The 15,505-nt window shown below is 45.7% G+C and overlaps 1 protein-coding gene across 6 annotated transcripts in view; it reads left to right on the plus strand.

Annotated features, from left to right (window-relative positions):
• LOC144483448 (NACHT, LRR and PYD domains-containing protein 3-like) overlaps positions 1-15,505 on the plus strand; it is a 396,724-nt gene that overhangs the window by 359,141 nt on the left and 22,078 nt on the right. For all 6 annotated transcript variants that reach the window (XM_078202133.1, XM_078202134.1, XM_078202136.1 and 3 more), the window contains 3 exons: positions 115-1,852; positions 7,809-7,895; positions 15,168-15,338. In XM_078202133.1, coding sequence (XP_078058259.1) covers positions 115-1,852; positions 7,809-7,895; positions 15,168-15,338 — 1,996 coding nt within the window. The remainder of the gene's footprint in view (positions 1-114; positions 1,853-7,808; positions 7,896-15,167; positions 15,339-15,505) is intronic.

Raw genomic sequence — 15,505 nt, forward strand, 5'->3', positions numbered from 1 at the left:
TAATTCAATTTTATATCCTACTCAAACCTTGACTGACACTGTAAAATAAATCTCTCAAATCAGCAAAGACAGTGTCTTAATGCAACTAACATTTTCTCTCTGTTCTTATTGAAGATCTCCAACAGAAACACAAGGAGACACTCCGGGTACAAACTGAAACACTGAGAGTGAACACTATCCTCATAAAGGAGAAGGTTAAGATTTTCCAGCTGGTTGGTCGATACGCTGAGCTCACGGTTATTTCTACTGTTCGAGATCGGACACTTGTCGAACATGAACTGCTGGCAAGAGGCCGAGACCATGAAGAATGGAGAGAGAAACATCTCCGGAGAGAACTGGAAAAAATCCGAACTGATCAATTGTTTCAGAGCAGCTTTTCCCAGAGAAAATCCAAATCTGGGAATTCAGCAGCAGTGAGCGGAGTGCCGGGAATTGGAAAAACAACAATGGTACAAAAAATTGTTCATGACTGGGCCACTGGGAAAATATACCCACACTTTCAATTTGTTTTCAGTTTTAAATTCCGGGATTTGAACACTATTAACTGTAGAATAAACCTGAGGAATCTGATATTGGATCAGTATCCCTACTTTGGGAAAATTCTGGGAGAGCTCTGGAAGAACCCAAAAGGATTGCTGTTTATATTCGATGGTTTGGATGAATTCAAGGACAGGATTGATTTTGCTGACAATCGGAGAAATACAAAACCTCAGTACATGTGCACAGATCCCGAATTCCGGTGTAAAGTGTCTGACATTGTGTACAGTTTAATACAGCACAAGCTGCTCCCAGGATGTTCAGTGTTAGTGACCAGCCGCCCCACTGCATTACATTTATTGGAAAAGGCTGAGATCAGTGTCTGGGCTGAAATCCTGGGATTTGTTGGTGATGAACGGAAGGAATATTTCAACAAGTTTTTTGAAGATCAGACGGTGGCAGCAGCTGTTTTCAAACACGTGGAGGAGAACGAGATCCTGTACACCATGTGTTACAACCCTTCCTACTGCTGGATCCTCGGTCTGTCACTGGGTCCCTTCTTTACACAAAGAGACAGGAAACAGCAGCAAGTTCCCAAGACCATCACCCAACTATATTCCTACTATATTTACAACATTCTGAAAAACCATGGCCGAGAGATGGAAAACCCCCGTGATGTGTTACTGAAGCTTGGTGAGATGGCCTACACAGGAGTCTCCAAGAAGAAGATTGTGTTTAGAAATGGAGATTTGATTGAGTACAATCTACAATCTTCCCAGTTCCTGTCTGGGTTCCTGATGGAACTTTTGGAGAGAGATGTTTCTGCCCAGAGTGTGGTTTATACATTCCCACACCTCACCATCCAAGAGTTTGTAGCTGCACTCACACAATTCCTGACTCCAGATCCTGGGGAGATCGGGAAACTCCTCAGTGAAGCCCACCGTGAGGAAGATGGGCGATTTGAGATATTTCTCCGTTTTGTTGCTGGTCTGTCCTCCCCACAGTCAGCTCGACCCCTGGTGGAGTTTCTGGGTCCATTTCTTCATCAAACAACCTGCCGAGTGATTGACTGGGTGAAGGAGCAGGTTGAAGGGCAGATTGGAGACACAGAGACTGAAACTGGGAAGAGGAAGCTCCTGAACGCATTCCACTACCTGTTTGAGTCTCAGAATAAAGCACTGGCTCGGAACACAGTGGGATCTATGGAAAAACTTTCATTTCGCGGATTGCGACTGACCCCGATTGACTGTGCGGTCCTGTCTCATGTCATTGGACTCTGTGATACAATAAAACACCTCGATCTGGAGCGATGCCACATTCAGTGTGAAGGGCTCCAGCGGCTGGGACCCATTCTGCACAAGTGTCAGGAGTTGAGGTAACTGTTTGGTCTCAGAGCGGATATTTTCATTGTTGAGAAGCCATTTCCTTTGTTCTAATAAAACAGAGGCATGTTCATTCGAGGACATCAAGAGAGAAACAATGTCCAATGGTCACAAAGTGTGGGAGAATGGCACAAAGTAATAATGCTCATTTGAGAGCAGATGCAGATATGATGGGCCGATTGGCCTCCTTCTGAACCTGTAATAAATCCAGATTCTCTGATAAAACTACATCGTTTCAAGAAGGCAGATTCTCCTGGAATAGGCGTGGGCAATAAATGTTGGCATAACCAGCGATGCCCACATTCCTTGAATGAATTAAAAACATTATTGGGATGAATTTTAAATGATTAGAGCTGTAAAGGCCTCCCTCCAAAATCTGAAAAAGGATCATTCCCTCTCCCAACAGAAACCATCTGATTCTGTACGATGCTATACAGAAATTAGTTTGTCTTGTTCGGTACAGCTTACAGTTTGTGTTTAATTATGATCAGGATTATTTTACTGCGCTCTACCTGTGTTATGTATTACAGTCGGTGTGTGTTATATTGGGACAATGTCCCTTTATAAGTCACGTGATCACTGGTGACATCATCAGTTCGGGTTGCTTTCTGAATGCCTGCGTTGCGCTGCCTCTACTGGCAGCCTCTGTGAACTCCGTCTTGCTTCTTGGATTAACTGGTTGTAACTGAAACTCAGAGCTTCTATCATTCATTGTGGGCCTCTGAATAGAAGCAACCATTTCTGTAAACCTCCATAACTCTTACAACGTCATAAACCTTAAATTAAAATGTAGGGACAATTTAAATTGAAACCAAAAACCCGCAAGCAGGCAGCTTTGTTTAACATGAAGTGAAATTAAAGTTTTGGCCCTTTCTGAGCTCACAAGCACAGAAACACAAATTAAACTTCAACTCATGAATTACTGTGTAATGCCCACAAACACAAGTTATTACATAACAGTGAAGCCCAAGATGCTGTTTTCTTTATTAATTGCTACCTACACTTGCCCTGCCAATGGCAATGATCGATGCACATATGTGTTCAGTCCCTCTGATCCTGCAATCCGTTAACCATTCTACCGATTATTTTATATTGCTTCCTCATGTGCATGTTTCCTGAAAGTATCACCTCACCCGTCTCTGCATTGAACTTAATCTGCCACCTATCTGTACACTCCACCATAGTCTGTTTTTCAGTCCCAAGCTCTTCTCCTCACAGTTTACAATGCCTCAAACTGTTCTGTGATCAACAAACTTTGAAATTTTCCTCGAGACTGCAAACCACAGAAACCCTACAGTGCAGGAAGAGGCCATTCGGCCCATCGAGTCTGCACCGACCACAATCCCACCCAGGCCCTACCCCCATATCCCTACATGTTTTACCCTCTAATCCCTGTAACCTACACATCTCAGGACACTAAGGAGCAATTTTAGCATGGCCAATCAACCTAACCCGCACATCTTTAGACTGGGAGGAAACCGGAGCACCCGGAGGAAACCCACTCAGACACGAGGAGAATGTGCAAACTCCCCACAGTGACCCAAGCCGGGAATCGAACCCAGGTCCCTGGAGCTGTGAAGCAGCAGTGCTAACCACTGTGCTACCGTGCCACCCAAACACCCAAATCATTCATATATATCTGGAAAAAGCAAGGATCCCAATACCAACCGCTAGGGTTCTCCATTACCGACATCCTCCAGCCTTGAAAATATCCATTACTCTTTGTTCATCCAATTTTGTATCCACGTTGCTACTTTCCCATTTATTTTATGAGCTTATGCCACAAGTCTGTTGTGTCACTGCATCAGATGATTTTTGAATATCCATGTGCACCACATCAACAGCAGAACCATCACTGACCCTTTCTGTTGCTTCCTCCAATTCACAGCAATATAAAGCCAGTCGAAAACGGCATTTTTTTTTAACCAACCAATGAATTTAGTTTCCTCTGTGTCGCTATTAGATTCACCATTTCCCTTTTGAACTCAGCGAGGGCCGGCTCAGAGTAGCTGAATGATCAACTGACCCTCCAACCCTCAGCTAAGTTTAACACTACTGCTCCAGGCTGGAGCCGCAGACTTGACTAAATTGGATTGACCCAGTCTTTTCGGTTGTGGTTACGACCTCCTGGCCCTCTCTTCATCCACTCCAACAAACTGAGATAGCTGGGAATTAAACCTGTATCAACTGCTTGGAAAGCAACTATGCTCGCTATGATATCACCATCATTGCATTTAGGGACACCTGTGGTGTAGGTGCACCCACAGTGCTGTGAAAAAGAGAGTCCCAGGAGTTTGACCCAGGAACAGCGATATCTTTCCAAGTCAGGATGATGTGTCTCTTGAAGGGAACTTCCAGGTGGAGATGTTTCCATTTATCTGCTTGTCCTTCTAGGGATAGAAATCACAGGATTGGAAGGTGCTGTGTAACGAGCCATTGGGAGTTGTTGCACTGCATCTTGTAGATGGTACACACTGCTCGCTCTGTACCTCTGTGGTGGATGGAATGAATGTTGAACGTGGAGCACCAGTCAACAAGCAGAGTTATCCTGGATAGTGGCGAGCTTCCTGAATCTTGAGCTGCGCTCATGCAGACAAGTGGATGGTATTTAAATTCCTGACATGTGTCTTGTCGATGGTGGAAATGTATTTGGAAGTCAGGAGGTGAGTTACTCTGCGCAGAGTTCCTGGCCTTCAATCTTCTCTAAAATCCACAGTAATGATATGTCTAGTCTGTTTCTGGCCAATGGTAGCATCGAAGGTGCTGATACTCAGGATTCAGGTGATGATAATCCCATTGAATGTGAAGGGAGATGATTGTATTCATTCTTGGTGGAGATGGTCATCGCCTGGCACTTGTCAGCCTTCCTTGAATATTGTTCAAGCCTTGCTAAATATGGACAGGTCCTGCATTACTATCTTGCGGAGTCGAGAATGGTGCTGAACGTTGTACAGACATCAGCAAACATCTCCACTTCTGACTTTATGATGGATGAAATTTAATTGATGAAGTAGCTGAAGATGGTTGGGACGAGGGCACTCTCCTGAGAAATTCCTGCTGTCATTTCCTGGAGTTGAGATGACCCTCTCTTCACCCACTCCAACAAACTGAGATATCTGGGAATTAAACCCCTATCAACTGCTTGGAAAGCAACTATGCTCACAATTATATCACTGGAATTGCATTTAGGGACTCCTGTGGTGTAGGTGCACCCACAGAGCTGTGAGAAAGAGAGTTCCAGGATTTTGACCCGGTCACTGAAGGAACGGTGATATATTTCCAAGTCAGGATGGTGTGTATCTTGGAAGGGGACTTCCAGGTGGTGATGTTTCCATTCATCTGCTGCCCTTGTCCTTCCAGGGATAGAAATCACAGACTGGGCAGTGCTGTGTAACGAGCCATGGTGAGTTGTTGCACTGCATCTTGTAGATGGTCCAACAACCATAACTAACTTCCTTTGTGCTGGTGTTGCTCCAACCGGCAGATAGTTTTTTTTCTCTCATTTCCATTGACTTCAGTTTTTCTCTGGCTCCTTTTTGCTACATGTGGTCATATTCTGCCATGATGTCAAGGGCAGACACTCTCATCTCACATCCTGAGTTCAGCTCTGCTGTCCGTGTTTGCATCAAGGCTGTAATGAGGTAGGGGACTGAGTGACCCTGAGGAAGCACAAGCTCAGAGTCAGCGAGCAGGTCATTGCTAATTAAATGCTGCTTGATAGTCTCGATGACGCCTTCCTCTGTTGGTGATTGAGAGGAGACTGATGGGGTGGTAAATGGACAGATTGGATTTGTTCTTTCCTTTTTGTTTACGGTCATATCTGGGCAATTTCCCACTATTTTAGGTAAACATCAGTGTTGTAGCTCTACTGGAACAGCTTGGCGAGGAACAGAGCAGCTTCTGGAGCAGTAATCTTCAGTACAGTTACTGGAATATTGTCAAGATCTGTGGTCTTTGCAGTATCCATTACCTTTAGCTATTTCTTGACATCATGTGGAGTGAATCGAATTCGCTGATAAATATCTGTGATGCTGGGGACCTCTGAACGGTTTAGCCACTGAAGTTGGTTACGAATATTTGAGCCATATCTTTTGCACTGATGTATTAGTCGTCTCCGTCATGAGGATGGGATATTTGTGGAGCCTCCTCCTTCTGTTGTTTCATCATCCACTACCATTCACAGCTAAATGTGACAGGACTGCAGAGCTTACATCTGAGCCGAGGAAACCAGAATTTCCTGAATGAGGAAACCTGCTGCTGGAAAAGCTCCAGTCAAACTGTCAGTGATATGAAACCGGGTTTGCGGATAACCCTTTCCCTGGGCGGCACAGTAGCACAGTGGTTAGCACTGCTGCTTCACAGCTCCAGGGTCCCGGGTTCGATTCCTGGCTCGGGTCACTGTCTGTGCGGAGTTTGCACATTCTCCTCGTGTCTGCGTGGGTTTCCTCCGGGTGCTCCGGTTTCCTCCCACGGTCCAAAGATGTGCGGGTTAGGTTGATTGGCCAGTTTAAAAATTGCCCCTTAGAGTCCTGAGATGCGTAGATTAGAGGGATTAGCAGGTAAATATGTGGGGGTAGGGCCTGGGTGGGATTGTGGTCGGTGCAGACTCGATGGGCCGAATGGCCTCCTTCTGCACTGTAGGGTTTCTATGATTCTATGATTCAAAGAACAATACAGCACAGGAACAGGCCCTTCGGCCCTCCAAGCCCGCGCCGCTCCCCGGTCCAGGATTGAATCCTGAATCCAGGATCCCCGCCCAATTTTCCAGCCTATCTACATACCAATCCTATCCACCGAGCTGTCCCTCACAGACACGATGCTTTGTTCACCACAACCTATTAACTCACCCCCACCCCCCCATTCCAGACCATGTGATCTCCAGGGAGAGGCGAAAACCCAGAGTGAAAACCCCAGGGCCAATATGGGGGAAAAAAAATCTGGGAAATTCCTCTCCGACCCCCTGAGGCGATCGAAACGAGTCCAGGAGATCACAATGGCCCTGATCGGAAAAATGTGAGGATCGACTGGAAGTAAGAACTCATGGTAATTCCCGGAGATAGAACACGAGCCAGACCTGCGGAAAATGTAGAGCCTGTTTACTGTGGAATGTAGCGGGAGACACCCCTCCCCTATAAACTCATCAAACAGAAATATTTCAACTTTCTAATGGGAGAATATTCTTTCCTTGTTGTATAAAATTTAGGGGATGGACCTTAAAGCAACAGTTAGCACAGTTTCACACTTTAACTTGCCCTGAGATATTATACAGATGATACAATGTCAATAGTTAAGAAGCACGGGGAATCCCGAGCGATCCACTCTCGCAGCTTTATCATTTAACTCTCTGTGAAATGTACAATTCTCATAAAATGCTGGATTTATGTAACAGCAGAAATGATTTGAATTTTTGGAATCTTGGCAGGGTCAGTGAGATTCAGGAGGGTAATTCTGATGATCAGGAAATGAGACCAGAATGTGGGACATGTTTAAACGTTACTTGCTTGTTCACAGGATGTGGGCATCACCTCCTCTAGGGGCCATTAGCAGTGGGAATTAAATGCTGGTCGAGCCAGCGACACCCATATCCCATGGACAATTAAACAAAATATACATTTTGAGAGGTGTAAAAGAGTTAATTGTTCATCATTTTTCAATGCTGACTATTGCCTTTTCCATTCAACAGAAAGGGTTTGATATTATCTAATTTAATATTGTCACATTTATTAGTGCCAAAGCATACCGTACATAGGGAAGGAAAGGAAAGAGTCCAGAATGCAGTGTCACAGTCACAGCTGGGGTGCAGAGAAAGATCAACTTGGATGAGATATAATATCGTAACTTGAATCAGGTCACCACTCGTGCTAAGTTTCTGACACAAAAATAGATCCAGCTATTTTTCCTGCTGAACATTAATCTGAATTTAATGTGTTTCTCACTTTCTCCATTTAGTCTGGATCGCAATGAAGTGGGAGATTCAGGAGTGAAACTAGTGTCTGCGGCTCTGAGGAATCCAGAATGTAAAATACAGAAACTGGAGTAAGTATCAGACTGTGTGAGATTGTGTTAATAATCAGTGGATGTCTGACACTGTAAATTATTATCAGTGTCAGCAATCGTGTCATTAATAACCATTCCACATCATTCCTGTCAGTATTCGTGTTAAACACCACGGATTTACTCTGATTCCTGAAATCTTTCTCTCTCTGATCTCCAGTTTGGAGAGTAACAGCCTCAGATATTCTCACCTCTGCTCTCAGTACAAACCAGTCAGTGATGTGTCTGAACCTGAGTTACAATAAATGCGAGATTCAGGAGTGAAATAATTAACTAATCATTTATAATTATTCTCAAATCCATTCATGAGAATAAAAAAGATGGACAAAACAATTAAATGTTTATAGAATTCCCAGATATGGCTGGTCACATGTTCAATTTAGTTTAATTTGTCATTCAGATTATAGATGTTTATGTCTGTCGGCTTCTCAGTTTGATTAAATGTAGAAAACTGCTGTATATCGGTAAGGCAGATTACAAACTACATTGAATTCTGATGAGTTTTATCCCGAGGGATCCACTCTCAAATTTACGTTAAATGGAGCTTAAGGAGCATCTGAAAAGAGAATGCAGAGATGGAGGTGGGGAGGGTTATGAAGAGAATTCCAGAGCTCACAGCCCAGCAGTTCAAGGCACAGCTCAGCTGGCAATGGCAATAATCACAGTGCAGAATAGTCTGAATGATGTCCCTATCAATAATGGACATTGTTTTTAAGAACACAAATAATGATACTAAATATACCATTGCTATCAGTATTCGTGTTATTAAAAACACTATCCGCTATTAGTAGACACAAAATAAGCTTGGGAGCAAAGTTGGAGACTATGAAATAAAAGAGACAAAGGCAGCCTGGATATGAAGTTATCTGAGTGACAGGAAACAGGCAGGAGAGGTGAACTGTACCTTTTCATTTATCGGAAGCTGACAGTGGCTTTCCCCAGCAGCCAGTACTGTGTTACTCCGACTAATTTTCTTTACATGTACTACCAAATGAGACTTGGATTTATCTAAAGATGAGATGTGAAGCTCCAGCACACGGCCACCAGAACACAGAGCGGACGCAGCATATGATAGACCGAGCTCAATCACACCAAAACCAATGGATCAGATCAGAGATCTGCTGTCTTGCCATATCCAGTCATAACTAGTGTTAGACATGCCACAAAATGTTGGACATGCCGGTTACATTAGGTGACACGGTGGCACAGTGGTTCGCACTGCTGCCTCACAGCGCCAGGGACCAGGGTTCAATTCCGGCCTTGGGTGACTTGATGTGTAGAGTTTGCACATTCTCCCAGTGTCTGTGTGGGTTTCCTCTGGGTGCTCCAATTTTCTCCCACAGTCCAAAGATGTGCAGGTTCGGTTGATTGGCGATGCTAAGTTGTCCCTTGGTATCTCAGGGTGTGTAGGTTACGGGGATTAGTGGGCCATATATGTGGAGTTACAGAGATAGGGCCTGGATATGATATTCTTTCAAAGAATTGGTGAAGACTCGATGGGCCAAAGGGCCTCCTTCTACACTGTGGGAATTCTATGATTCTATAAACATGCCACAAGAATTCCATCATTACTGATGAGGGAACCCAGAGCATCAGTGCCATCTTCAGCCAGAAGTGCTGAGTAGAATGATTAATCTCGGCCTCCTCCTGAGGTCCCCAACATGACAGATGGCCATTTGATTCACTGCATGTGAGGTAAAGAAATGACTGAAGGCACTGCATGCTGCAAACTCTGTCAGCCTGGCTGTACCCCAGCAATGGTACTGAAGAATTGTGCTCCATAACTAGCCATTCCCCTAGCCAAGCTGTTCCAGTACAGCTACAACACTGGATCTAACGGACAATGTGGAAAAAAACAGGGCAAATCCAATCTGATGAATTGCTGCTCCATCAGTCTGCTCTTGAACGTCAGAAAAGTGTCATCCTTCCAGTGCCTCATGAACATCACTGCAGGAGTTCCTGAGGGTGATGTCCAAAGCCCAACCACCTTCAATTGCTTTATCAATGTCCTGCCTTCCATTATAATGTCAGAAGTGAGGATGCTCACTAATGATTGCACAATGCTCAGTACTGTTCACAATTCCTCAGAGACTGAAGCAGTCCATGCCCATAAACAGCAAGACCTGAACAAAACAGAAAATGCTGGAAAGGCTCAGCATGTCTGACAGCTTCTGTGGAGAGAGAACAGATAACCCTTCGAATCTGGATGACTCTTCGACAGAGCTAGCGCCTTAAGCTCTGAAGAACGTTCAGGCTGAACCTGATAAATGGCAAGTAATGTTTCACTGCACAAATGCCAGGCAAGGACCATCTCCAGCAGACGGGAATCTAACCATATTCCCTTTACATTGAATGGCAGCACCATCGCTGAATCCTCGACCATCAACATCCTGAGTGGTGGGGGCGCACTGGGACCATTGAACAGACACTGAACTGTAAACACTATGGCTCCAAGGGTAGATCACAGTCTGGGAATTCGGAGATGAGGAACTCGCCTCCTGTCTCCCAAATTTTTCCCACCATCTCCAAGACACAAGTCAGCAGTGTGATGGAATCCGCTCATCTTGCTGGATTGACTGCAGCTTCAAAAACACTGAAGAAGCTCATCCATGGAAAATGAGCCCACTGGTTCAGCTGGCCATTCACCAAACTAAATATTGGCTGTCTCTACCACTGACGCACAGTGGCAGTATTTTACCACATACAAGGTGGAATGTAGCAGCTCACCAAGGTTCCTGAGACAGCATCATCCAAACAGGCACTATCCATCACCGAGATGGCCAAGGATATCAGAAGGCTGGAACACCAACCAGCTTCAGATTTCTTTCCAAACCACACACCATTCTGACTTGGAATATATTGCTTTTCCATCACTGATGCGGGATCATAATCCCGGATGTCCCTTCCTAACGGTTTTGTACCAGATGCTCTGCAGAATTTAAGAAGATGGCTCACCACCTCCTTCTCAAGGGTAATTGGGGATGGGCTGCAAGTGTTGGCATTGCCAGTGATACCATCATCCCTTGAAAGAATTAATAAAGACAAGCGCTACCCACTGTAGAGGTGGGTAATTGTGCCTGTGTGTAACCCAAACACAGTCACGGAAGAGAGAAAAAACAGCTGCGACAGGACAAATAGTGTGACCATTGCACAGGCCAGTGGAATTCTAAAGATAGATCTGGTGGAACTATTTAATATACTCAGCGAGGGTCTCAAATGTCCTGGTGTTGTGCTGTGTTCCATACAACCTGGATCTAGAGTGGAGAAGCTTTGAACAAAGTGTGATGCAATACAATGTTGACCAGATGCTTCATGATGAGGAACCCCATGGACCACAGGCCAGGGACATGGGATATGTGTCAGGGAGGATGGAGATTCAGTAATGCAGACATGTTTTCCAAGAACCTTAACTCTCTCAGCCATTCAGTGTAATAAATCTTCACCATCTCCAGCACTGTTGCTGTTTCTGTGAATGTTTTATAATTTCCCTGGAGCCGTCACGACATGAAACAAAGGCATTGGAATTGTATTGACCTGATTCAGTGCTGTATTTCCCATCTCACATTCCCAGTGAACTATTAAAGACCCAGTAATATGGTGAAGCATTTTTTTAGTGGTGCTCCATCTCTGAATTTACTCAAAATACAGACATAACAAAGTGACCAGTAATAACAAAGTATAATCCTGTGAAACCCAAGGAAGCAACCCCACCATGACAACCACCGCCATCGCCGCACTTTCCGCTGAGCTGCAGGCAGCATCTTACCTCTCTCCTCTCCTCTGGGAATTTCGATGACCGTGGCCTTTGTCCTCGGATCTCCTGAGTCCTGGAAGGATCCGGCCAACTGCGGGTCCTCTGCACAGATGCTGGAGTTGTCTCTGTCATCATAGCTTCGTGAGGTGCTTGTGTCACAGTCGGAGCAGAAGGGGACCCACTGCCCACACCAGGGGCATCCTGAGAGGAGCTCCCGAATACTGCAGGCAGCCGCTCCTCTATCCATTCAGGGCAAACTGGACCCTCCCTGCTCAGCTGGGGAGGTCCTGACAGTTACTCCAGGCACATTTTCCCACCCCTCCCACAGCCCGTGTTCCACAGAGCTCATGGAGGTGGTGAGAACATGCAGGTTCATGTGTATTTCCTGTGGGTGATAGGCTGGAGGTGACTCTCCATGAAGGTCACCAATCTCTCTGTGGAGGATGCTATTTGTGCTCAGACCTGAGACATGGTAACACTGCTGGCCTGGATTGACTCCTCCATCCTTTGTGTATGGATACACACAGCCTTTGGAAACTCCACCAAATGTTAAAGTATCCTCCGCTGCAGCTCCAGTATCTGCTGCATTGTTAAAGACTCCAGTCACATTTCATCTTCCTGAAGCTGACAATGACCTGTCCTCTCGAGAGTGTGAGTGAACTCAGCTATTGCTGCCTCCATCAGCTGCTCGGGGTGTGTGTGCTCTCCTGTGCTGCCAGATTGTAACCCCTTTGCTAATCGTGAGAGGCATTATCTGCTCTGGCGGACGTTATAGAGTATAATGTGACAATCCATCCTCTGACCCCTCCCCATCTTCAGAGCTACACGCCTGTCTCCCGCTCACCGCAGCTGTTGATTTGTGAGAGAGTGAAGAATGTTAGAGGGTAATGCACATTCCAACATGTCCTGCAGACTGTTCCTAACCCAGAGCTCCATGTGACCAATGGAAGACACACAAGCACCAGGTTTTGGACTCAGCAGCAGAGTCTCTCCTGTGCCCATCCATTCACTCACTCACTCCCTCTGGATCCACAACCCATCTCACCATCAGCGATTGCCCACCCAGCCTCCAGGTCTCCCAGCTCCAGCACTGCATCTTCCATTGGGATAAGGATGACACAATCCAGACACTGTCACTCTTGGCTCCTTCTCTGATGGGTGAGTAACAATGGAAATTTATGTTCTTGTAGAAGAGGGCACACAGCGTCAAAGACACACACAAATCTGACGCTAATTTAGACTGCCCATCATGGGACCACCAGGATGGTCACTCAGTGTCGGCAGTGCAGCAGTCATCTCTGACTGACTCTTTACTCAGAGAGCGGTTGGGGTGTGGAATGGACTGCCTGCTGTCATAGTGAAGTCGGACACTTTAGGAACTTTCAAGCGGTTATTGGATTGGCAGATGGAGCACACTAGAATGATAGGGAGTGGGATAGTTTTGGACAAAGCTCGGCACAACATCGTGGGCCGAAGGGTCTGTACTGTGCTGTACTGTTCTATGTCCTATGTTCCATGTAACCCTTCACAGAGAGGCTGGCATGTTCCTGAAGATTGATGCTGCTGTCTGGACATTGCCAGTGTCTGGGTGGAGATGGTCTTTCCACAATTTCTCTTTCATCCTTATTCACATATCAGCCTGTAGGCTTAACGCTCACCTTGTCAGAACATATCAGATTATTCATCTTTTGCCTCATTGCAGCCACTGCTCAGACCCTTGGCAGTGTCTCTCCAGACTTGCTTGGGTTGATGTGACAGGTCTCCTTCTCCAGTCCTGAGGGAAAAGAACCTTCCACCAAACCGAAATAGCCTTGAGAATTTCCAGGGAAGTGTCAGCGAATTGGGTTGAATCTGCCTTCTGCCATTTCAGCTCTTTGTTCATTAACCAGGGCTCCCTCACTGCTCCCTTCAGAGCCTTTAAAAGCGCTGCTGGCTGCCTTTTAATCTGGGGCCAGCATTGCCAGAATTGTGCTGTCCCCTGCAGCCAGTGGTTGAGCTCTGGAATGCACAGGGATTTGGGGGAAGGTGGGGGAATGCCACTTAGTGAATTGCTCATTCGGAGAGTCAGTGCAGACACGATGGGCCGAGTGGCCTCCTTCTGCTCCCTAACAATACTGTGATTCTGCCTGTGCTGCCTGAGTGGACGGATTTCCCGAACCTGTCAGACATTTACTGTGCCCGTTCTGGCTCTGTGTGGAGTTGGTTAGTTCAGTTGGTTCGGTGTCTCCAGCGTGATGTAGAATGACGCTGTTGTTGAGGGTTTGGTTCTCGTACTGGCTGTGGGGTTAATGGAGTCCCAACTCTTCCCATATCCCCACGTTTACTAAGTTGTATCCCTGAAGTGACATGTACCAAATTGTGTCTCTTTCTATTGGAGAGATTTCATTGGGGACTGTGGCTACTAACACTGTCCACACGGCAACATCACCAACTTCCAGTTGAAATATCGATAACATTTCCAACCACTGTCTCCACAGAATTCTTACGGAGCACAATGAGGCCATTTGGCCCATCGTGTCTGCACCAGCTCACCAAATTGACATTCGAAATTCGTGTCATTCTCCAGCCTTTTTGTCGTATCCATTTTCGTAGCTCATTGCCGATCTTCAAAAAATCATCTAATTCCTTTTTGACTGCTTCGATGCAGCCGACCTCCACCACACTTCCCGGCTGTGAATTCCAGACCCGAACCACTGGCAGTGTGAGAAAGGTTTCTGTCGCATCATCTTCAACCCCACCACACACTCCATTCCTGAGCCCCAGTTAGAATACTCACTGTCTCCATCTCCTGGTGTCCCTGTCTAACTGCACTCAGTTAGAATACTCACTGTCTCCATCTCCTGGTGTCTCTGTCTAACTGCACTCAGTTAGAATACTCACTGTCTCCATCTCCTGGTGTCTCTGTCTAACTGCACTCAGTTAGAATACTCACTGTCTCCATCTCCTGGTGTCCCTGTCTAACTGCACTCAGTTAGAATACTCACTGTCTCCATCTCCTGGTGTCTCTGTCTAACTGCACTCAGTTAGAATACTCACTGTCTCCATCTCCTGGTGTCTCTGTCTAACTGCACTCAGTTACCCCCCTCACTGTCTCCATCTCTGGTGTCTCTGTCTAACTGCAACCAGTTACCCCCCTCACTGTCTCCATCTCCTGGTGTCCCTGTCTAACTGCACTCAGTTACCCCCCTCACTGTCTCCATCTCCTGGTGTCTCTGTCTAACTGCACTCAGTTAGAATACTCACTGTCTCCATCTCCTGGTGTCTCTGTCTAACTGCACTCAGTTAGAATACTCACTGTCTCCATCTCCTGGTGTCTCTGTCTAACTGCACTCAGTTAGAATACTCACTGTCTCCATCTCCTGGTGTCTCTGTCTAACTGCACTCAGTTAGAATACTCATTGAATGTCCCGCGCTGTACATTATTATTGTTAATGATCTTATTCTTAAAAACACTGTGGATTTACCCTGATTCCTGTTATTTTTCTCTCTCTGATCTCCAGTCTCCGTGGTAACAATCTCACCGATTCTTGTGCCAAGGACCTGGCCTCTGCTCTCAGTACAAACCGCTCACTGATAGATCTGGATCTGAGTTACAATAAACTGGGAGATTCCGGAGTGAAACTGCTGTCTGTGGCTCTGAGGAATCCGGACTGTAAAATACAGAAACTGCAGTAAGTAGCAGACTGTGTGAGATTGTGTTTATAATAACTGAATATTCAACAATATAATTTCACCACTGGTATTTGTATAAAAAACACTGCCCATTACTATTGGCGTCAGTTATGAATAAGGAAAACTGCTTTTCCTCTGATTCCTGTTGCTTCTCTCTCTGATCTCT

The sequence above is a fragment of the Mustelus asterias genome, unplaced genomic scaffold, assembly GCF_964213995.1.
Source record: "Mustelus asterias unplaced genomic scaffold, sMusAst1.hap1.1 HAP1_SCAFFOLD_69, whole genome shotgun sequence".
In the NCBI taxonomy this organism is placed as follows: Eukaryota; Metazoa; Chordata; class Chondrichthyes; order Carcharhiniformes; family Triakidae; genus Mustelus; species Mustelus asterias.